The sequence below is a fragment of the Micropterus salmoides genome, unplaced genomic scaffold (genome assembly GCF_014851395.1).
Source record: "Micropterus salmoides isolate LMB-PRFRI ecotype aquatic unplaced genomic scaffold, ASM1485139v1 Ms_hic_scaffold_6, whole genome shotgun sequence".
NCBI classification, from domain to species: domain Eukaryota; kingdom Metazoa; phylum Chordata; class Actinopteri; order Centrarchiformes; family Centrarchidae; genus Micropterus; species Micropterus salmoides.
The window spans coordinates 11,234,093-11,258,904 of NW_024044348.1; the positions used below are offsets into that span (position 1 = coordinate 11,234,093).

At 39.9% G+C, this 24,812-nt stretch overlaps 2 protein-coding genes across 7 annotated transcripts in view; both read right to left on the reverse strand.

Annotated features, from left to right (window-relative positions):
• LOC119890131 (E3 SUMO-protein ligase PIAS1-like) overlaps window positions 1-6,945 on the reverse strand; it is a 65,168-nt gene extending 58,223 nt beyond the window's left edge. Inside the window, exon 1 of the mRNA XM_038701217.1 lies at window positions 6,915-6,945. Coding sequence (XP_038557145.1) covers window positions 6,915-6,938 — 24 coding nt within the window. The 5' untranslated portion in view covers window positions 6,939-6,945. The remainder of the gene's footprint in view (window positions 1-6,914) is intronic.
• Window positions 6,946-15,826: 8,881 nt separating this feature from the next.
• LOC119890753 (SKI family transcriptional corepressor 1 homolog-B-like) lies at window positions 15,827-24,350 on the reverse strand. 6 transcript variants are annotated; one of them, XM_038702139.1, is made up of 9 exons: window positions 24,163-24,338; window positions 21,355-23,125; window positions 20,743-20,833; window positions 20,574-20,645; window positions 20,342-20,404; window positions 19,236-19,310; window positions 18,942-19,016; window positions 18,268-18,333; window positions 15,827-17,031 (listed from the first exon to the last, which is right to left on the reverse strand). In XM_038702139.1, the coding sequence occupies exons 2-9, from the start codon at window positions 23,113-23,115 to the stop codon at window positions 16,937-16,939; spliced, it is 2,298 nt and encodes a 765-aa protein (XP_038558067.1). In that variant the 5' UTR covers window positions 23,116-23,125; window positions 24,163-24,338; the 3' UTR covers window positions 15,827-16,936. The 6 variants fall into 6 exon arrangements, with proteins under 6 accessions (XP_038558067.1, XP_038558066.1, XP_038558069.1 ...); XM_038702138.1 differs by having other exon boundaries at window positions 15,827-17,034; window positions 24,163-24,337; XM_038702141.1 differs by lacking the exon at window positions 18,268-18,333 and having other exon boundaries at window positions 24,163-24,336.
• Window positions 24,351-24,812: the final 462 nt, after the last annotated feature.

Consider the following 24,812-nt stretch of genomic DNA (forward strand, 5'->3'; position numbering starts at 1 on the left):
CTAAATTACATATTGTATATTAACTCTACAGTTAATAATATAGTAGACTATTGTCCAGTCAAACTTATAATACTAACCATAACCAGTTAGACAAGCCCCGCTATTAATTAAATTACTTTATCTGTAAATTAGAAAATACTTTCATGTTTATACTTATCTTCACACAGTATACAGTAACAATAAATATAAAGTCTGTATGTGAAAGCACAAGTTTCAAGAAAAACTTTTTCCTCATTAACTTTGCATTTGCATTAAATTTATGCAACAAAATGCTCCAAATTCCTTTCAAGTGATTGTTTCTATCCGGTTACTGCTATCAGGTGTTATTGGCAACATGAAGTCTAACGTACTGCACCAAGGTAGTAGGACATTACGCATAAACTCAAGATTTACTGAAAAACCACAGCTAATCTTGAAGCATGTCGTACACAAACAAATTATGACACATTGCAGCGCCAAATGATGGGTGAATTATGAGTCACAAACTACAAAAGTGACAGTACAACTAATTACGCAAGTTGCACAAAGCTGTGTGCCTCGGGTGGAGAGATTTATGAACGCCAGGGTCTGACAAACACACCAGACTGCTAAAGCCTGCAGCAGGATAAAGAAATATTCTCTGACAGGCTTTTCACATGATATTCTACATTAATTTATCCCTCTTGATTCACACCAAAATCTCTCTCATATTCTAATATTTAAAACACAAATAAATCTGCCAGGAGTGTGGCCAGTGAAATGCCTGTCTTTCTCTTCCAGTTGGAAACACACAATTGAGCTCCAAACTGCAACCCAACCACGTCTATCTCAAATGTGACATGTTTCCACGGCAACAGGACTGAGTAACAAAATCACCACAGGAGTTAAGAAAAGCGGCATCTCGCCGAAGCCCAACCGAAGTCGATGGCTGCAGACAAAATGCGCTCTCACGGGGCAAAATATCGGACAATAATAGAGCTTAAATGCTGGTTTGACTGGGCTGAACACACTGAACATGTATCATGCAGCCTGAAGTGACAAAGCATGTTTGTTATCTTTATCTGGCAGTCCAACTGATAAACTTCAGTAAAGGCTGAGTGCAAGGAAAAAGGCAATAAACTCTCTACAACAGTTTGTTCCAGCTGGTTCAATGTTAAACACCTCTGACATCTCTGTAACAGCAGAGACATGCAACATCTGCATCGTGTTTCACACTGTGAGCTTTATTCATTCTGCTGCTCACTGCCATGCATCTTAAATCCACCTATCACCACTCAGATTTTTACATTTCCAGTACTTTTGTGTTAGAGATGATGCCTTGGAATGCCACAAAATCTGACTCTTAATCACTCAGTATCAGCTTGAAACACAGAGCAAACATCTGCGCATGCATGCATGCAAGCTTTAAATACACCAACAGATGAGAACAGCTATCATTCACTCTGGTGATTTCAAAGAGAACGTCTAATTCCCTTTAAACTGATAATTAACTACAGCGATAATGACAATGATAATAAGAGTAAAAGGCAGGTGCTGAAAGGATGTAGGGGAGCAGAGAAGGTCTGTATCATTAGGGATTAACCTAGCCACAGGCTCTACAAATAGACTGTCTCCACCTATAAGCCGCCAGTGCACAGACAGTTATTTGTATTGCCAGGTTGCTGCTGCAGCAGCTCCAGAGAAGAGAGGAGACAATTCAAAGAAGCTGAGGCGGATCGGGACTCTTGTGAAACAAAATGCAATGCAACAGGGGGCCTGGCATCATCAGAGGCTTGACAAGCACAGACTTTGCATAACAGATGTATGCACCAATTCACTCTATAAGGTATAATAATAATAATAATAATAATAATATACAGCTAGGCACCCATGAACAAAATTACCAGGAGCATATTCAATTAGTCAATCAACAAAAATTGAATCAGCAAAATTTTGATGATCGCAAACATTCCCAAGTTCTAGTCTCTCAATTGGGAAGATGTGCTGCTTTTCTTCAGTAAACTGAATGTCTATGGGTTTGTCAGCTAAAAACAAGAAATTTCAAGACGTCACATTCACAATGGGCTGTAGGAAACTGTGAGGATTGTTCATGGACCAAATGACTGAATGAATGAAAAACCTCTGGTCAGATTAATCAATTTAATAATCCTAATAATCGTTCATCAAAGGGGTTAGAATATGTGTTAAATCAAAACAATAAAAGCAGTTATCACCAGTTGAGTAAGAGCAACTATTTTAATAATCATTTAACCATTTCAGTATTTGTTCACACAATACCGAACATTTACTGCTTTCAGCTTTACATATATGAGAATGTGTTGCTTTTCTTTGCTTTTCATATGCATTTGAAAATCTCTTTTGAATGGTTGGTTGGACAATACAAGATATTTGAAGGCATCACTGTGAAAACATGTGATGGGCATGTTTCACAATTTCTTGACAATTCATAGAACAAAATGATTTATTAAGCGAGAAAATAAACAGCAGATAGTCACTGATGCAGATAATAATTGGCTGCAGGCCTATATGATAGAGAGCAAATAGGGGCTATGTTTATATACAGTATATAGCACTGTAATGTTCTTGGAAAACTCAATTTATTAACCCTTTTCGTTAATATTCTCTGCATGAGTCCTCCAACACACTGTCACTGTTGTATGTTTGCAGCCAAAGCAAGAGTAAGGCCAGTCCAGTGTGCTCTACTCCTGGAGGCTGACAAAAAACACCACATGGTGCATATGGACAGAAATTCAGACAAATTCAGTCATTAAAATAACACACATTTTTATCTCAGGTGTGAAAGAGCAGTAAAATGGCACGATGTACCAGTGTTACTGGGGCTCGTTTCTAATTATTTCATCTTTTCACAACCTAACGTGTATATTCACATTACAAAGGAAACAGTTGGGGGAATACATCATTATGATTACTGTAACATTACAGCATAAACATGCCTTTTGTTAATGAAGACTAAACCCCTTGTTGTTGCTTCAGTATATTTCTGGTGGTACCACGTATCATGGCACAATATATTGCAGTACAAAAATCTGAGCGTGAAAAGTGCAGCTGAAAAATGCATTAAATGCAACAAAACATAATTAAACATAATCCAACACTGCTGTCTCTGAACTGCTGCCTGAAAATGTTGACAAGATTATAGTCTTAAAAAATGTCCTTGTGCTACTCTAGAAATCTAAAAATAGTTTGTGTGAAGGTTTAAATTGGGGTTTGTGGTAAACTGAATTCAACCTAGTTCAGACGCTTGCTCTTTCACTGAAAACTTTCTCAAAGACATTACTTATTCGTCTTGTTTTATTCTTTAGTTTTATGTAAATTAAGATCTGCTTGTAGAAAGGCCTTTTCTTTTCTTTTAATACAACCAAGTTCTTGCATGTTTAGATTTGTTTTCACAGCCAGAACAATTTTTTATTCTAGAGATTTAACTTCTTTTTTTTTGGTCAAACCATGGATATAAAGTTTTTGCACATTTTCACCTAAAGAAAAGAAAATCTCTTATTTTCAATAGTGTTAAAGATACTGTGGTTGTACCGTGAATCGTCCAGAACTGTGAGCTGACTGATATCTTGTAATGTGTTGTCCCATGTCTCTATGTCATGTCTGGAAGTGTGTACACTGCTTCATCAGCAAGATGGACCCACTGCTCAGTAAATGTGAGATGTCCTGCAACATTTGCAACATTAATATTCAAAACATCATCATATGTGCTAACAATGGACAGCAAGTGGTCAAGAGGAGTAATATTGGGCTGGTGCATTACTTAATTGAGGCTCTGGGCAAGTGGCAAATACCAACACTAGTCACAAAATGTGGCATCTATGGCAAATATCATTCAAAAAATAACAACATCTTCCTGAGGAGTTATGTCAAGCTCCACCTACAACTAGGAAAAAAATCCAAACCAGCATTTCAAACATATGTAGAACTCACACAGCAGAAGTTTAACAAACACACATGTTTGGGACAGAAAAAAGGAGAACGTATTATATGACATCTTCTTCATAGACTCACGCAGCTTTCCCAGATTTTGAAATTGCATCTCTGAATCAGAAGATAATGCCTCTGTCAATTTGTTTGCTACCTTCATTAATTTCATTCACTTAGCCTATTTTGTCCACAGGAAGTCATCTTGTAATAACACTTTAAGCAGGTTAGCAGAAGCCAAACCACTCACCAGAATGTGACACTGCTAAACCAAAGTCCTGAGGTCAGTTTGCCAGATCTATACCCTCTACAGTACCGTGGTTGTATGATGCTGTGTATGTAATACTGAAATTAACTATCTATGCAAATAATAGCTTCTATAAAGTGGGAGCATGTGAAGTATCATTACTTCATCATTACTGTACAATCAACAGCAGAGCGTGAGGTCAACACAGCCTAAAAAGCAGATCAGCCTCGTGACTTCCTTTATGTTTGTGCAGACATGAAACACCCATTTTTAAGCAGCACCCCACAAAGAAAACCTAAGCTATTGATTATATTTTTTTATCATTAAATTAATCTATTAAGCTATGAAAAAAACGATATATTATTTTTTACCATTACTTGATTAATCAATTGGCAACTGTTTTGATAATCAGCTCATCAAAAGTTCCAGCTTTTCAATTGTAAAGATTTTTCTTATTCTTATGTCAGTAAACTGTTAGTAAATTTGTTTTTGGGTTTCTGACTGTTTGTCAGACAAAACAAGCAATCTGTAGATGTAATCTTGGACTTTAGTAAATTGTAATGGGTATTTCTCATTATTTTCTGACATTTTATAAATATAGAAAAACATTACTAGATAACTCTCTATGAAAATAACCCTACAAGCATTTAGCTTACATCATGAAAATGAATAAGCAAGCAAATGTTGAAGTTTGAAAAGCTGTGAAAGTCTGCATTTGACTATCACTAATCAGGGAAAGCCTGTAATAAACAGGCCCTGGTGAGCTATATAGTAAGAACATCTGGCTTTTCAAAAGAGGCAGTGCAGCTAAAAACCTGTTCATTACAGTCTGTATAGCTGAGCAGCAGCTGGCACAAAGGAGCACGTATAGATCCACACATCCCAGGCAAGCAGCAGAAACACACTGGGGAAAAGTCTAAAAATAGCCCAAGACTCTGATCAATAACTGCTGGATACACTATATGGCCAAATGTGAATGGACACCTGGCTGGACACCCTCTTCTAAAACCGTGGGATTAAAGCTATGGTACGCAACTTATTAAATGTTTTTATATATTTATTGAAATTCTCTTTACATCCCAACAGTGTATTTGATTTACACACCCTGCATAAATCATATGCTCACAAAGATGACAAGAATCTGCTGTCTGTGGCTGTCATAGGACTGTGATGAGCAGGTCTACCTAGCTGCTTACCTGCACGCTCTCGGCCTGTGCACTCACTGCACATGAAAATGTGTTTTGGGGAGTAGCTTTGGAGGGAGGCCTGAAGGGAGGGGGTGGGATTTTTCCAGTTGGATACTTTCAACATCTAGGTGTTTCTTGCGAGTTTTACCAACGTTGCATCCACCAATTTTATATGGAGTTGGACCACCCATTTGTGCCCATTTAGCTAAAGTAGCATTTGTGGGGGTCACTGATGTTGCACGAGAAAGCCTGGCTACAGTCAGCATTCTTCTTCCTCCCAGAGATGTTCAATGGGGTTGAGTTCGGGGCTCTGTGCAGGCCAATCAACTTCCTCCACACCAAAGTCATCTAACCATGTCCTTATGGACCTCGCTTTGTGCAACGGGCCTTCCTCAAACGGTTGCCTGAAGCATCAAAAAAAGGGGCAAAGCCCAACCCTGAACAGACCATTAATTCTCCTCTACCAAACTATGTAGTCTGACAGGTAGCTGAGCTGTTGTTGCTCCTGGGCACTTCCACTTCACAATAACAGCACTTACAATTAACAGGGACAGATCTACTGGGGTAGACACTTCGAGAAATTACTTGTGGTTGCATCCTATGACACTGCAATGTTTAAAGTCACTGAGCTCTTTATGACCCCTTTTTAATTCTAAATATTTGTCTATGGAGATTTCATGGCTATGTGCTGGATATTAAATGCACATGGGTGTGGCTGCAACACCTGACTCACTAATTATTAGCGGTGTCCACTGACTTTTGTCCATATGTTCCAACTCTGCTTTACAAAGTTAAATTAAAACAGTGTTTCATTGAGCTACCAAGCAAACACAGTAAAGTCCAGGTGCATCAGTGATGAAAATCTGAGAATAGACCACCTGAGCACGGTGCTGATAAAACGGTGCCAGCGCACCGTTACGTGAAGCATGTGTTTATTATGCATGTATCAACAGGTAAGGTATCACAGGTATTCATGAGCGGGCAAGGTAACTGCAGACAGACTCAGCCCCTGCTCGGACACGATGTGAGGTATCTATATCAACTGTATGGTCACTCATGTGTGCAGAATATTCCGTCCATATGGCGTGTTTTTAATCTTGACCCAACTCGCATGAAGCCGCTGTCATATTCAACTCGTCTGACAGTCTGGACGCTTTCGGCGCCACAAATGCTCGCCAGCTGACGTTATTTTTCATAAAAAATGTAATTTAACAAACCGCACAGAGACAGTTATCATGCCATGAAGTGAGCCGCTGCCTTCGTGTTAAAACAACACACGGAGGATGGTTATAAAGTGAATGCCGCCCTGCCAGGAGCTGGTGTACTGAGGAAAACGGTCCGTTCAGACAAACCAGCGCGTCTCAATATCAACATAAACATGCTCGCGCAAGCTTTGGCGCTCGCGGATTCAATAAAGTTCCTGCTGTGTTTGAGCGATAAACACCAAATCTGACAACATCTCAGCCCCCCGAGGCTTAAATCACTGACACACTGAGCGACTTCACAATCTAACGCTCGGTAACCGAGTAAATTTATAATGATTTCAGGCTGCGCCTTACCTTCAGTTCCGCACTCTCCGCCATCTTGTATTTGTATGCGCAGGCGTGGTGAGGTGTTGTCACATGACTGGGACGCGCAGAGCGCTGCGTGAACGCGCACACAACGACAGGGGTGCGTTCAGGAACACAAATGATGCGAGGAAAAACAGCAGTACACCCAGGTTTAATTCCAGGTATATTTGCACACACGAAAAATTGCCTTGGTAAATATGGTGCTTAACACAAACATAAATATAAAAATATAGAAAAGGTACAGAGATCAAAAATGTGCAAGTATACAGAAGTACCATATTAGTATAATAGTAAAACAAAAAAATAAATATACAGGATAATTAACAAAGAATGTGCAAAAATTCACAATATGAGCAATAAAGAAATTGTGTGTTGTAACATGTGGGGTCAGGTGTAGTGTGAGTGTGAGTGTGAGTGTGTGATAAACTCCATCCACTCATCACGGGAAAATCCAGAGAGTAAATGGGCCATGAGTTCATTTCTTTATGGATGAACTTTCATGCTCAACTAGAATAGATATCTGACTACAAACAGCCACAATGCAATGTACTCACATTTGGTTTTGCAAAAATATTTAAGGATGATGTCTAGTTTTTTTCCCCACTCACTGTTACAATGATATTTTCAGACACATCTCAACAGGCAGTAGTGGAACAATTACTCAAATGTTTTACTTATGTAAAAGTGGCAATTCCACAATGAAGAAATACTACAAGTAAGCTTTTAAAATTGTACTGTAGTAAAACTACAAAAGTAGTGGCATCAAAATATAGGCTGCTTAGTTAAAGTTAAATTTACAGCTGTCATTATGCAGAGTGGCCGATTTCAAAATAATATGTATATAAAATGTTATTATGTTATAGTCAGACTGATGTGGACATAATTTTAATTACTCAGTCATTTTAATTACAGTCTTATCTTGACTTATAATTATACATCATCATTTTTTGTTGATTATATTTTGTAGACTATTATTAAATTAACAACAATTTGGATGAGTTTACAGAGGCTGTGACGTCCTACATCAGCTTCTGTGAGGACAGCTCCATTCCAACACGGACCAGGGTGAGTTATAACAATGACAAACCCTGGTTCACAGCTAAACTCAGACAGCTAAGGTTGAAAAAGGAGGAGGCATTTAGGAGTGGTGACAGGGCCGGGTGCAGGGCATTAAAGTACAGGTTTAGCAAGGAGGTGCGAGAACATTTACATTTACATTTACTCATTTAGCAGACGCTTTTATCCAAAGCGACTTACATTTGAGGAACAACATACAAAACATACTAGTAAGAGCAGCAGGAGCATTTATATACACACGTCAGAGGTCGCATGCCACTGGAGCAACTAGGGGTTAAGTGTCTTGCTCAGGTACACATTGTTAGATGGGTCACAGTGGGGAGTTGAACCCAGGTCTCTCACGCCAAAGGCAGGCATCTTATCCATTGCGCCATCACCACCCCACTGTGAGAAGCTAAACAACTACGCAGAGAGACTAAAGAACCAGTTCTCTGCAAACGACACCACTTCTGTCTTGAGGGGGTTCAGACAGATCACAAACTATAAACTCAAAGTCCCCCACTCCATAAACGATTCTTGCCTGGCAAATGAGCTGAACCAATTCTACTGCCGCTTTGGGAGTCAATCGGACACCATCCCCCGTGACTCCTCCGCTCAGCTTCAGCCTCAGTCCACCACATCTTCCCCTCCCTCCTCAGAGCTGGCCAGCTCCACCCCCTCCCCTTCTCTCTCCTCACAGAGAGTGAAGTCAACGGTCTTTTCAGGAGGCAGAAACCCTGCAAAGCAGCTGGGCCAGATTCTGTCTCCCCATCCACCCTGAAGCACTGTGCTGATCAGCTGTCTCTGGTGTTCACAGACATTTTTAACACCTCACTGGAGACATGCCATGTGCCAGCCTGCTTCAAAGCCTCCACCATCATCCCTGTCCCCAAGAAACCAAGAACCACTGGACTAAACGACTACAGACCCGTCGCCCTTTCTCTGTGGTTATGAAGTCCTTTGAATGCCTTGTGTTGTCCCACCTAAAATCCATCACAGACCCACTCCTGGACCCCCTGCAGTTTGCCTACAGAGCCAACAGGTCTGTAGATGATGCAGTAAACATGGCCCTTCACTACATGCTCCAGCACCTGGACTCCCCAGGAACCTACGCCAGGATGCTGTTTGTGGATTTCAGCTCTGCTGACCAATACCATTATCCCGGCCCTGCTGCAAGACAAGCTCTCTCAGCTGAACGTGCCTGACTCCACCTGCAGGTGGATCACAGACTTCCTGACAGACAGGAAGCAGCACGTGAAGCTGGGAAAACATGTCTCTAACTCCAGGACCATCAGCACCGGTTCCCCTCAAGGCTGTGTTCTTTCCCCCCCTTCTCTTCTCCCTGTACACCAACAGCTGCACCTCTAGTCACCTGTCTGTCAAGCTCCTGAAGTTTGCAGACGACACCACCCTCATTGGGCTCATCTCAGGTGGGGACGAGTCCATAGACGAGTCCGCCTACAGGTGGGAGATCGACCATCTGGTGACCTGGAGAAGCCAGAACAGTCTGGAGCTCAACGCTCTGAAGACAGTGGAGATGGTCGTGGACTTCAGAAAGAGCACAGCCCCACCCTCCCCCATCATCCTGTGTGACTCCTCGGTCACCACTGTTGACTCCTTCCGCTTCCTGGGCACCATCATCTCCCAGGACCTCAAGTGGGAGCTGAACCTCACCTCCCTCACCGAGAAGGCCCAGCAGAGGATGTACTTCCTGCGGCAGCTGGAGAAGTTCAGCCTGCCAAAGACAGTGATGGTGCACTTCTACACCGCCATCATTGAGTCCATCCTCACCTCCTCCATCACCATCTGGTACGCTGCTGCCACTGCCAGGGACAAGGGCAGGCTGCAGCTTATCATTTGCTCTGCAGAGAAGGTGATTGGCTGCAATGTTCCTTCTCTTCTGGACCTGTACTCCTCGAGGACTCTGAGGCGAGCAGGAAAGATTGTAGCTGACCCCTCCCACCCCGGACACAAACTGTTTCAGACTCTCCCCTCTGGCAGGAGGCTCCGATCCATCAGGACCAAAACCTCTCGGCACAAAAACAGTTTCTTCCCGTCTGCAACTAGCCTCAATAACAAGACCCGGGTCCCCCACTGACACTACCCCCTTGCAAATGATACAAATGTCACCTGCACATGTAAATACCGTTTCATCTCGTGTCGGGCTCAGAGCTGGCACCTCGCACATATTTGTTGTTGATTGTTGATCTTTGTTGTTGTATATTTTTATGTTGTCAATTTATATATATTTATGTGTACACAATATTCTCTTCCATTACGTTACTACGTTACTACACGGCACAGACCCAGAATAATGCACATGTATATATCTGCAACATTGTTCTTCAATTCCATATTTATATATTTCCACATTTATTTATTTATGTTGACTGTATGTTTGTCTACTTGTAGCACCTTATCACCACAGCAAATTCCTCATATGTGTAAAACACTACTTGGCAATAAAGCTCCTTCCGATTCTGATTCTTATTCTGAATTAGAATGTGATATAAATACATGCAGTGCAGAAAAAAAGTATAATATTTTAACATAGTGGAGCAGAAACATAATATGGAAGTACTTCAAAATTGTACTTAAGTACAGTACTTGAGTAAATGTAGTTACTTTGCATCACTGACAACAGGTGCTGGTTTTTAATATCTTAAGTCTTAACTTGTTGAAAAGTAGCCTACAAATAGCTAGGTCTAAGTACACATTATACTCATGTAAAAAAAATGCAAGTCATCTCTGGCTATTACAATGAGAACCAAACAGTCTAATCTGTCTCAAATATCAAGAAACAATCCATATCTTGTTTGCCATCTTAAAAACAGTGCCACACCTCCACATGCTTGGCTCACATTCCCTATGCCAGAGCTGACTAAAGGCCAGCAGTGCCAAGCTGAAGACACGTCAAATCCAGATGTGGGTCTGCTATGTGGGTTAAGGCTTTCTTCATCAACAGCAATTTAAATCTGTTCTTCATTCCAGCCTGTAACCTAACTACTGGTGATCTAAAAGCATTTCTGTGTGAAAGACTAAAATAGGTCTGACACTTTGCAATAGAAAACCCATACAGAGAATGTACATAAATAATGCATTTGTCTTAGGCTAACCTGCTTTAACCCATACTGTACCGGAATGACTGGCGCGGAATTTTGTTTGTGCTGCACAAAGCTATTAAAACTTATATTAACACAAATTTCAACAGCAATATCTCTAACAGTATCCAGGTTACTCTGGGTAACCTCTGACACTTCTGTGGAATATCCAGGGTACCAGTATTTCCAACAGGTAGATAAAACAGGGATATTGTTCCTGAAAAGAAATGTTGCTGGTAAATTGCATATTTAAACTATCTGCATGGCTAAGTCACATTTTAGCTAAGGGAAGAAATAATTTCTTTTTGTAATTTGAGTGAACTGATCCTTTTAAAAGACCTGTTGCACCACATTCCTTTGAGCCTTTCCTTTGTATTAAGTCCTTTCTTGCTCTTTGGAACCAGAAAGCTAATCCCACTACCCTGCAACCAAGCTGCTCCCTATTTTAAAAAATGCACATTGTGTATTTAATACACATGGATGTAATGGAAAGTTTGATGCTATGTGACAATCACTTACGTTATTTCTTATCACATAAACAAGTTATATTATGCTGTTATATTATTGCTGATTTGATAGCTGAATTATGTAAAAGCCAGAGCCACAAAAACAAATGTTGAATCCAGACAGAGTACATTCGTCATTTATTTGAGGTGGATCACTGAATCCCTCCTATTCTGTATACTCCCTGTTAGGTATAGTACTCTGTTAGGTACTCAAAGATTCTGAGCAGGATAAGGAGGAATATGAGGATTAATAGATATTTTCATGGTTTTCAAGATACAAATAACAATCTTAATCTCTAGAATGTATAAGTGTCCCTTTGAGCCTTAAACATTTTCAGAAACACAATATTTCAAGGAAAGAGATGCATCTAAAGGCAGAAACTTTGCTCTTTCATTATGAAATATTCTGATTTGAATTCTTCTGACACACTCAACATCTGTCATCGAATAGATTTATTGGAATCTCATCAAATATTGTATGTTAGATCTATGTGATGAATCTCAACCATGCATACTTGTGCATAAAGTTCATCTGGTTTTGACAGGGGTGTGGAGGCTACAATTAATACTGCATCTGTCATTTAACCTGAAAAATACAGTATGAGAGAAGATGGCATACAGAGTAATTAACCTCCCGTTATGAGGAGAACAAGCTAGTTTCAAAACTAGTTTCAAAACTGTCACATCATACTGTCATACTGTCATGATGACTCATTTTGAAGTTGATCACAACTTACAAACGCAACCTCACCCTTAATTGTTTTACATAAATAACTTGGCAGAGGGGCAGAGAGGGTTGAACATGAAAGTTCTGGTATCACCAAGATTATCATGACAATTATTTCAAAAGGTGTGATTACCTAAATATTTATGTGAGCTGATCTGTGTGCTGAGGTCCTTTAAATAAAAAGTTCAGGGAGGATTCTGGCCCCAAAGATTAGTGCTTCATGGCTCCATAAGGTTTTTTATTTATTTTTTTAATGGTAACTTAGGTTATTTTCACCATTACAGCAGTTAACTTATGATGGGCTACTCAACCTGTGAACAGTTGTCATTTGTGGTTCTGCAGGAAGTCTGAAAAATATAACCCTTAGTTTGAGTCACAGAAAGCGTGCCTTACAAACTGGGGACTTGAAGTGCCTGGTAGGGTTTGACAAAACGATGCCACTAAGTTGCATCATATGAAGTGTAGGGTTAACCATTTCTGAAGTGTGACCCATATTAGGGATGAAAAGTCAGGATATCTCGGCCTCTGCCAACTTTTGGAAGTGCAATACTAAATGGTTGGGGTTCGCCTCACACATTAATTTGCTACTCACAGTAAACCAGATTTATAATAATAAAATCAAGTAGTATTCATGTTCTTTGGTTATGTGATCCTTTGACAAGACTTGAACAATGATACTTTTTATTTGCTTTATTTGTAGTTCTTTTGAGCTTCAAACTATTTTTTTCAAGTATGAAACCCAGATAGATCAAAATCAGGACTGTAGTTAAGACTGAAAATGCTATAGAATTATAGAAAGCTAATATGCTATATTTTTCCAATTCCAACATTTTTAGACTCATTACATTTAAATTTTACTTATTTTTGGCAACAAATCAAATCAGTTTTAAGTACATTAAGAGAAATTGTCCAAATCATACACATTAAAGCTGATGCAGGACTATGTCAAGAGAAACTCAAAGCCAGGTAAACGATTTAGTATTGGTGAAGCCACTGGGTGGCGCCCTATCATTTCAAATGAAGAGAAATCCTAAATAACATGAAGTTAATTCTCACGTCCAGATCCTCCTCAGCCTGTATAGCCGATTTGTTCCTAAGCAATGACATTTTTGTTTAGTATAATGGTTCTATTGCATACTGAATAAAAAAATCACTATTAGACCAAACACATTAGGCTTTATGCTCAAATCCATTATCTGAAAATGCTTGCTCCCTCGAGGTTCATACAAAGAATTTATTGACAAACTTGTTCCGCTGCTGGAGAATCACAGAGGTTTTATTATATTATTATGCATCTCTTGTATTGTTGAGGGCCATTGATGGGGCAGGTGTCCGCTGACCACATGTGTTTAGACAAGCAAATAATAAATCAGTTGGACAGACTGCAAATACTGAGACAATATGTCCTACAGGAAGATAAAACATTATTCTTCTTTTAAAATGTTTGATATTATAGTGTTTGGATTTAATGTTAGCTTGTGTAAATGCACTCACTGTGGACTGGCATTTTCCCTGAGAGCAGCAGGAAACTGAGCAGCTTCCTCTAAGAACATGTAAGACAATACTAGGAGTGAATGATATGGATAAAATCATCTGTTAGAGATTCACAGAACCAAAAATGATATTTATATATTACTCACTTTTTATGACAAATACTTCCTGTATGTTTACTTTTGACATTTTAAGTAGGGTTTGTTGCCAGTACCTCGTTCCTTTTACTTAAGAGAAAAATTTTTTTTTTTGACTTTTACTTTTACTTATGTGTACTTCTTCTGCCACTGGTTATTCCAGCAAATGAAATGAATGAAACAAATAACAGTACTTTATCACATTGGTGCAAAAGTCATATAAACATCGATTATCGTCTTAAAGCAGTCCTGCACATTGACTTGCAACATTTTCCACAATGTAAATTATTGTGTGAGTATAAATATTAATTTCTATTTTCCTAGGTATGTGTTATATGTTCATACATTTATGGTCATATTGCCCAACCTTAAACTGCATATAAAAACCTTTGTTTTGAGATGCTGTGATTGGGGGTGTGTAGGTCATAAGAAATTACCCACCAAGAAAGAAAGTATGAAGCATATCATTTTTATTTTGTTTTACTGTGTTTTCTCACTTTTTAAAAATATTATTTTCTTCAGCATCTTCTTTTTAATTCATATATCTTTATGTATATGGACACATTTTGACTGAGTCCCTTGTGTCCTATTTTAAATTTTAGTTGTATAATTATGAAATTATCATGAAATAATGTATCATTGCAAGGAGTCAGCAGCTTTCAGGCTTACTGTCCTTAAACTTGCTAAAGACTCAGTTTACAGTTCACCTTTAGAGGGTTATAGAAAAGCCTGATGGTGTACTGAATGGGCCTACCAGGCACAGGTCCAGAGACACAAAACAACTTCAGAGAAACTACCACAAAGAGAAGTAGAACGGCTACATAGATAAATAATGACTAGGTGCTTAACAACTACGGATGGGAATAAAATGTTAAAAAGGAGGCGCAAAACAACTGCAAAGACATGCAAAACAACATAAAGAGCCGCAGATGTTTTGTGCCTCAATGCAATGAGATTCAAAATAACCACAAAGAGGCGCCAAATCACAAAGAGACATAAAATGATGCAACGAGATCCAAAGTGATCACAAAGACATGCAAAATTACCACAAAGACAGCAAAACTGACAACAAAGAGGTGCAAAATTACTATAAAGAGACTCAAAATAACAGCAAAAAAATGTAAAATTACCACAAAGAGACATAAAATGATGCAACAAGATCCAAAACGACCACAAGGAGACACATAATATCTACAAATACATGCAAAATGACCACAAAGAGACACAAAATGACAAAAATGAGGCCCACAGATTTAAAAGTAATTTAGCATTTCTTTAAATCTGTGGGTCTTTCTCAAGAGGCCTATGTATGAGGGGGGGTAAGGGGGGACTTCTACATGTCTCGGCCCAGGGACCCGTTACATAATCCATTCATGATTGTCACCACATATCAGCCTTAATCAGGTTTTTCTTGATGTTGAACAGCTTAATAAAAATGCAGTAAAGCAGCCAATCATTCCCACAGCAGTTCAGTTGTGTTGCCTTGTTAGTATTCAAAGGGAACCGGCTTTGCCATAGAGGGCAATTACGTTCACAGAAAATTAACATTCATTGTGTGTCAGTGACATTATGCGAGTATCTGTCTCAGTATGAAGCATCCAGGGGCCGAGAGCTGTGTAATCAATATCTATTAGTACTCCCATCAGAAGAATTAGATTTCACTATTAGATCAGCCTTCTCCCCTGACTCTACGTCAAACATTATAAGTTGACTGGACATGTCACGCGCTGATGTAGCCGCCTAATGAAAGAGATCATGTTGAACTCCAATACAATAAGAGGAAATATGATCCATCTCACGAGGAGTTATTCTGGGTGTAGACCAGTAGGTGTCAGGCTCTCACCAGTGAAAGAAATAAGAAAGTGAGAATGTAAAGCAGACAATGGCTTTCACATTTTATTAATATTGACATGGGTACATACATAAATGGGAAACTTATTCATAGATTATGTCAGAAACCAGGATTTGTTTATTTTGATAGTGCTCTTTGTGTTTTTTTTTACAAACCAAATTCAACAAATGAGAGAAAATGAAATGCAGCTGTGTGAATGGCAGGTTACACAAATTTCATACACTGTCTTATAAAACCAGGCCATCAGATAATAGGTAAAAGTTTTGGTTTTGTCTGTTGTGACTCACAGATGCATGTAATGATAGAAAAAACCCTGAAACAGAGAAAATGATGGGATCGGATTTGTGTTAAAATACTCAGTCTAAACTGTACATGATATCTATAAATGGCTCAAGACTGTTTTTTAATTATCACTTCAAACTCAGGAAATTTCATTGCTTGATGTCAAACCTGAACGGCCGTTGAAATAAGTGCTCATAATAATGTGCTCTATTTTAAACATAAAGATCTTCATATTTTTGAAAAAAAAAAAAGAATTTGGTATAGGACGGCATGGTCAAATTTAGAAATGTTGCCCATTTAAAGTGCTTAACAACATATACAGTGTTACAAATAATCTAAACAATAAATTAAACCAAAGACAGATAAATAACAAATATATGTAAAAACTCAAAATATTCAAACAAGCAAAAAAAGCTAAATAATGGGATACGATTTGAACTCAGTGTCACAATTATACAAGCCATTGCACATCGTCACATGATATATATGTATATAGTGTTGTTTTTTTCTTTTCAGAATAGCTAAAGAGCAGACAACTTTGATTCAGAGAGACTCCTTGGCAGCTTTGGATCACCAGGCCTTTGATTCACAACATAAAATGACCCTCCATGTTTAAGTAAATCCTGATATGTTTTACTCAAGAGGTCAGTATTTAGGGTGGGGAGGGGGGGGGTCGCTGCCAAAACCTTCTCCGAGTCTCGACGTATTCACTCAAGTGCTAAAATCAGTAGTGTATCTATACAGCAGGTTGGTAATCCTTGGGTTGCAGGTGGGAGGTGAACACATGAAAGCTGTGTATCGTCTTTTTTGTCCCTTTTTTTGGCTGTGCTGGGGTCAGGTGCAGGGTCATGCCGGGCACTACGGAGGCAGCAATGGGGGTTTGAAGGTGCAGGCTCCGGTACACTGACGAGGGGTGAGCATCTTGCAGGAAAAATGGTGAAGGGCGTCATGAGCTTCTGGGGAGGAACGTGTCCATCAGTGAGAACATGTAGACAAATGCAGACAACAACCTCACAAATTATTGTTCAATTTACAGGTGTAAGTTGTTTTTTTCTCTTTTTTACCTAATATTGTTAAAGTATAGGTTCACATTTTTCAAGTCTGTCTTATTAAAACAATACTCACATGAACATTAAGACAGTTTTTGGTCATTGTAATTATTCCTACTGTAAAAGAAGAGATCTGAACATAATTTCAGTGTAAGTGACGTGGGACAAAATCAGTGTCCTTGTTCTGTGTAAAAAGGACTTCTTACATTCAGCTGAAGCTAAGTGGAGGTATCAGCAGTCTGAGTCACACATAGGAAGTGTCTTTCATCCAAAATCATCTTTGTGTTTTCATATGCCGGTTTTTTTGTCCAAATGTGGAGTAAATTTTAAACAGGTTGTTCACAAAACTGGTAAATGTGCGTTTCACTCCACTGCCATCATCAAGATAAACAGATGGTAACGTTAATTCTCCAGTCGGGTACCATTAAATCACTGCAGTGGAAGACGGCGCACAGAGATGACGTAATTAAAAGAGTGCCAGTCAAACCTAAAACGGTGAAAACAATGTGGAAAACATGGTTCATGTATTAATTAGAGGAAGGTTCAGTCTCCTGATCACTCCACATGGATCTGTTTTCATCTGCCACTATTTTTAGTCTCTTCAGTGAACGTTTGAGTCACGTGCTTCATGTGTGTCATGATTTATTCAGTCTGCTTTTATAGGTACACCAACTTTTCCACCTCAGCGTAAAAACTTATTTTCTCAGATTTTCAGCTTTTCCACTTAGGTTTTGGTGAAGGGTTAGTAAAAATAATTAGGAAATTTTGTACTTAAAAGACTTTAACATTGGAAAATAGACATTTGATTTGATTAATTCATATTGATGAAGCCTCAAATTAGCTTTGAAAATTTTTATATTTCTTTTGCACAGAACAAGGTCTGATAACTTACACTGTAATTGCTTTAAGAAGGGATCTCTTTACAGCCAGAATGGACCGGAAGTTAATTAAAGTGACCCACATTGTTTCAAGACAGACTTGCAAAAAATGTGAACCTATGCTTTAATGCTGTCTTAATGTAAATTTCAATCAAACTGATCACAGGAGATGTTTAATAAAAAAAAAGTAGCACTTGCATATTTATGTTTGTAGGCAATAAAATTACAAGTATTGTTCCTCTTTTGGACCAGATAAAATTACCTTTTAGCTTCTGCTGTATTGCATAACGAGCCTTTCTCTCTTGGTCCAACTCGCTGCACAAAGTGTCTATCCAAAAATAAAATGAATAAAAAAATGAATAAAAAATGGTCAAAAAAAGAGGGGGAAGAAAATGTGAGTTGCTGTGTAGCATCTGAAGTGGAGGAGTGTAATGTATGCTGTTTGCCCCTATGGTATTTAGAGTGACCCCTCTGTGTACTTGAACCCTGTATTTAAACTACTGTAACATTAAACCAATCCTTTAGCGGGTGGCATTAGTTGCTGTCTACTGCATGTAACTGATACAGCACTACATAATGGTCTGTCTATTCAATTTTCCAGGGTATGATTTAGGAGAAAATAACCTTTGCAAACAAAACAATGTGGTTTTAAGTTTCACATTTTGATATCTAATAATTTACTCAACTGCGGGACAAAAAATCTAAAGGTTTACAGGAAAAAGGCTGGACACAAATCGCCAATATTTCAATATGCAAGTGTCACTTTTCCTTTCTTTTTTGTTTAGAGGCTAGTTGGTTCCGATGGATTGATACAGGCTATGTTACTTAAACGCTTTTTGTGGCTCGACCCCCCCCCCATAAACTTAAAGAGCATTGATCTACATCCGCTTTTACTGTCATAATCTATGGAGGCACAAAGTACAGAGAGAGACCAACCTCGAACAATCTGCAGCTGCTGGACCATTTCCTCTCTGTAGGACAGCTCACGCTTCATTTGATCCTGAAAATTATCTGAAGAGTACCGAAGGCCACATCAGATGGAAAACTCTGACATTGTGGAGATAAATTTAAAGACACATTTCCTGGATTCAAAATAATACAAAATAACCTGTGGTTCTCTTAACATCAAGGCTGCAAGCACAGGGTTTAACATCCAAACAAAGATGCAAAAACCCATCTCTCTGTGGCTTTGACTCACCATGCAGGCAGTCAGACTCACTTTTGTCCTACCTTTTAAATGCTGAAATTCTCTCTCCAACTTTTTCCTCAGCTCAACTTGTTCCACAAGCTGCTTCTGCAATTCCTCTGCAAAGCCCAAACCCAAAATGTGTCAAATTCAACACCAATTTTTTTTTCATCTGCTGCAAAAAAATATCATTATTCACCCTAAAACAATGAAACATACCCCATCTGACACCTAAATTACATCTGAATAACAAGCAGGGATGTGGGAAACCATTCACAATAGTGCCAATAAAGACCAATATCAACACAAATAATCATAAAACCCCTTTTCTTCTCTCTCCTCATCTATGTCACAATTAGTTTGATTTGAGGATGATATATTTTGAATTTATGCACATAAAGATTTATGTCAGCCCAATAAACCGACTTCAGGTGCGTTTACACCCTTGATAACAACCACTTCACCGCTTCGCTTTTGCTCGCTGCCAAAGTAATTGCCATGCATTGCCTGGAGGTTGAGACGATAATAATGGAGTCCCAGGGTTTTTCCAAGCGTTGTAAAATAATTAGCTGCCGTGCCTCGGGGTTATGGCTCTGTTCCTTAAAATATTAATAGCCTCTAAACGATTTCCTCTTACAATAATAAGTCAAAACTCCCACATCTCGTGATTAAGTGGTTAACAACTATGGAAACACTTTAGGCCAAATATGTAAATTCACATTTAGATTTTGGCATGTCATCTTTAGCAGGCCGAGGGCATTTAGCTGCATTTAAAATGAGGTGGAATTCAATGTTTAATATTAATAATGGCCTAATAATAATAATACACAACCCTTGACAAACGGTTGAGTTAAAACTGGGTTTATAAATTCAGAAATTTAACCTAATTAGCAAATAATTCCCTATATTTAATTAAGAGTAATTTATTACATTTAAAAATAACAATTAAATGTCCGTGTTAATTAAATGCGGTGACCAGGCCTTGTCAGCCGTTTAGCTGCTGTATAAATACAGATTTGTTGGCTGGCGATACATGTAGGCCTACCCAAATTACAATCAAAACAGGGATAATTGCTGATGATAATTAATATCACCTGCTACACCTTTTCTCTATTTTTGGGTCCTTTTGATCCTGAAAACAGCCTCTTACCTTTGGCCATGTTCTCCAGATCTCTTTCATGCACGCTGATATCGATGCGCAAAGCTCCATGGGCTACACAAAAATAATAAAACGCATTATTTAACCTGAAAATAAGTAATCTATATAGCTAACTACTGTGTTGTTAAGGGCTTTTAATAAAAGCAAAGCAGCTAAAAGAGAGAGAATGAGTAGAATTTGAATTAAAAAATAATAAAATATATAAAACAAAACAATTAAAAACCTTGTCTGTTCCTTTGCTCCTGATAGGACGTTGCATTGCGTTGGTTCTGTATTTCAGACACGTGATGAATACCTAAATATAAACAGGCGACAAAACATTTTCAGTTAAAAGAGACAACAACGCCCCAATTTGCGTTAATAACCAAGCCATACATTGGTTAAGTAATTACCGTTGGATCTGCGGGGGCTGCTCGATTGTTTCGACCCAAACGACGAAGGCTCGTTCAGGAGCACGTGGCCGTCGTTCTCACTAGCACACACCTGTAAAATGAAGCAGACACTCGTATTTAATAACGCAGACCAATTATATGTAATTTACTGCGGTACTTCACATAATTGAGGACTTTTTCCTCCGAAAACCAGGAACCCTGCAATTTGTTGTGAAGATGATGAACTGAACTCCTAAAAGGAAAAAAAACACGAATGTGTACGGAATAAATAAAAAAAAACTAATCAAGGTACATCTGGGCTTTATGCTTTAATTATCCTGATTGAATAGGCTAGTACAAATAATTGTTGCTCCTTTTTTTGGATATTCTTTTTCACTTATTTTAGAGGTAAATGTGCTTTAAAAAAATGCTTTACTGACCTTTATTCTTATTAACATTAAGAAAATATGGCAATCAAATATATCTGGATGTTATTTAATGCCATGCCAATTGATCTTGATTACATTTTTATCGGCCTCCTCTCTTCTATAAACTCTTATCATACTCTCCACTACTGCGACAATTCAACTTCCCCCACGGGGATCATTAAAGTTTCATTTAATCTAATCTTACTTCATGAAGAGGAGAGCCATTACGCATCCGTCTGTCCTCATCTGATGACCCATTGTGCACGGAGTCCTCCGGTGATGATGCTGCTGCTCCGGGGCTGGAGGCATCAGGCTGCTCCTGGCTCTCCTCAGCACCCGATGATACCGGGTCCGGCACAGGTGAGTCATGGTTGTCCCCTCCGGGCGAGATCTGGATCGAATTCTCCTCGTCTTGTCCCCTGTTGGACTCCACATCCACGTCCGGGTCGTCGTCGTCGTCCACCACGCTGTCCCTGTCCGGTGATATCGATCTATAACTGGAGCTCTCGCTGATGAAATCGGGAGACAGGTAGCCAGGGCGCACCCCGTAGCTGTCCCGGTTACCGTAGAGTTTGGCGATGGTCTCCGCGTCTTTGACAACGGGTCTGAAGGCCGAAATGTAGCTGATTTTCCTCTGGGGGTTCTCGTCCCCAGACTTGTCCTCGTCGTTCCTTGTGGAGGAGGATTGGGAGCTGGAACAGCGCTCCCCGCCGTCCTGCTGTTGGTGAGGGTGGTGGTTGGAGTCTTTGGGTGTGTTTGCGCCCCGGTCGCTTTGGTCTGATAAGTCGAGCTCGCTCTGCCGGATGCCTGGCAGCTCTGGAGGAAGTTTTGGTGGAGACCCCGGGTATGGCGGCATGGGTAGGCCGCCAGCTGTAGGCCAAAACATAGGAAAAGCAGGGTAAAGGGTGTCCTTCGCGCCTGGCCAAAACACACCAGAGACATTGGTTTTGCTCGCATCAGGCACAGCGTCGCTTTTTTTCGGACACAGCCCATAGCCGGGGAAGCCATAGGGGTGGTGAGGGAACAGAGGTGGGGGGATTTTCTGAAGCATGCCAAAGCTCTTGCTGGGCACTGGGATAACTGGGTAAGTCCGTGCGCCGCTCGCCAAACTCAGGCTATTATTCCCCTGATCTTCGTCGCACCGTAATGTTTTGTGAGGGATCTCAGGGGAACTGGTTTGGGCCAGGCTGGACGAAGCCTGTGATTTCATGGACGAGGACATTCCCGACCCGCTCATCGGCAGAGTCCTCTTTCTACTCCCCCCGTTGAACATGGCCTTTACATCCTCCCACGCGTGGTGAATGTCCTCAGATTGTTTTTTGTCCGTCAGTTTCAGATGGCGTCTCCACGAATTGAAGTTGGCCGCGTCCGGCTGCAGATACTTGGACTCTGCGGTGCGATGGGAATGGAAAATGAATTTATTTGGGGAGAAATACATGTTGCAAAAGCTGCACTTGATGCACTTAGCTCTGGAGCTGTTGTATCTGGCGGGTATGAAGCTGCCCCTGCAGCCCCAGGCACAATCATGAGACACATCAAATGCGAAATTTTCTGGTAGCTTTGGGGGACTGTGCGCTCCCAGGAAGGACTTGCAGAGCCTCTCGGCCTCCCGCTTGGTGATCATGCCGCAACGCCTGGAGGAAATGGGCATGGCCCCGGCACGCCGCAGGAGCTCCAGCTGCACGGGGGTGCACTGCACACAGGTGATGCCCAAAGCAACCCGGCGGTTATGTATCTCGTTGTAACTGTAGTTTTTCAGCAGGGTGTTAGAAATCTGCGCCAGGCAGAGTCTCTCCTTACCGTCTATGACCAGACATACGATGGGCACTCCGTACAGGGAGGTCTCACTCACTTGGTTTGGTTTGAGGGAGCTGGGCCCGGAGAAGCTCTGTGCGTCCTGCTTTAAAGTGGGAGAAGAGCTGGCGTCTCGTCCCGCGTCTCGAAGCTGTCCGGGCATCGACTCCATCCCTGGAAGCCTGTCAGTCAAAGAGAAAACTGGAGTGAACAGGGGGGTTGTTTGATAATATGCAAAATCACAATATTTTCAGTGCTCGAAATTATTATTTTTTAAAAAGTGGTACAAAAAACAAAATAAATATGTTTGAGAAATACAAAAATATACCAAAATGTAAATCAAATAGACGTATTCTGAAAGAAGTAACCTATCATGTTTTAAACAAATTAAATCTGGTGAATAGATTAATATTAATAATAATAATATCATTATTTTTAGATTATAATAATTAGTATTATGTAGCTGTGTGGCCCTCTAATTTTTATTTTATGAGAACAATAGGCCTAACAACAACAACAACAACAACAACAACAATAATAAACAATAATTTTAAATTAGCAATTATAACTAACATTAGGCGTTTGCCGGCCGTTATACTGAATAGTGAAATCAATCAGACATCTTGTTAATTATTTCTCGTATCGGTTCATTCTTCAGTGCCTTCGGCCTCCTCTCTCAGGTTATCCGGGTTCCTGCGTGGAGGTGGATCTGCTCCTCCTCTTATCTTCAAATCGGCTCAGTGCTTATGGGGCAACTACTTAAGAGTCACATAAGATCCTTATACGCAGATAAGAGCAGAAGGAAAATGCAGCCTGAGCTGCGCCAATGCGCTTAGCAGAGAGAAAAGAACAACTATAAGCTGCTTTCCTGGTAATTACACAGATCTAAGAGCGCGTCCTCGCATTGTTAATAAAAGACTAGCCCTATATATAATTAAAGCTTCTGCGCAGATAAGCCTCAGCCAGTTACTGGAAATTAGGTTGAAGCAGGCCTGTCTCACGTTCACCTGCGCATACTTTGGCTACTTTTTGCATCTCGTCATTGGCTTTACAAAGGCCGCTACAATATGCGTAAACAGCCCGCAGCGGCTTTAATGATTCTTACACAACTGGCATGGATAAAACTACTTTAGAGTGATTGACTAAACAACATTTGACAAGTTATAAAACACATTTTGCATTCTAGATCAAAGTCGAAATTTTGATTAAGAAAACGTACCTTTCTCTCCTAAAAAGACGACACACTCCAACAGGGTTTGGGATGGAAAAATGATAATTAATATGAACAAATAGATGGAAATGCAAGTCCGGTGGGTCCAGAGAGGCACGATGCCACTGTCAAGGCGGTCTGACAGTAGGAACTCTGAGCTGGAGTCTTTATTTCAGTTTATTTTAGTGCAGGCAGCAGCAGACACCTCCATCCCGCTGGATCCCGGGGAGGTGAATGGCTTGTAGACAGGAAGCACATGGCACCTCTCTCTCTCTCTCTCTCTCCCTTTCTCTCTCTCACTCACACACACACGCTCCCCCTCTGTCTCTCCTGTCATGCTGATGTGTAATAGCTCTCTCTATCTCTCTTTCTCTGCCTCTCTGCCTCCCTCTCTATGTGCTGAGCGACTAGTTACACAGTTTTGATAATTCACAATTTTGCAGCTCTGACGCACAAACATGATCAGAAACAAAAAAATATCTAGCGTAATTAGGATCCTGCTGACCCCAAATGGAGAAACATTTTGGCCCGCAGACTCATGTTTATGAATAAATTTGCTATTAATTAAGAAAAGAGCAATATAACAGTCTTGGAAATGTCTACAAAAAAGGCACCAAAATACACAGAAATTATAAGTGATAATCTCGACCCCCCTGAAC

Excerpts from the sequence above, each read along its gene's own strand:
- LOC119890753 (XM_038702138.1), bottom strand. The coding sequence starts at position 23,115 with ATGGAGTCGATGCCCGGACAGCTTCGAGACGCGGGACGAGACGCCAGC. Across the intron at positions 20,834-21,354 it reads ATGGCTCTCCTCTTCATGAA|GTGTGTGCTAGTGAGAACGA; the intron begins GTAAGATTAGAT and ends TTCATTTTACAG. Across the intron at positions 19,017-19,235 it reads AGAATTTCAGCATTTAAAAG|ATAATTTTCAGGATCAAATG; the intron begins GTAGGACAAAAG and ends GGTACTCTTCAG.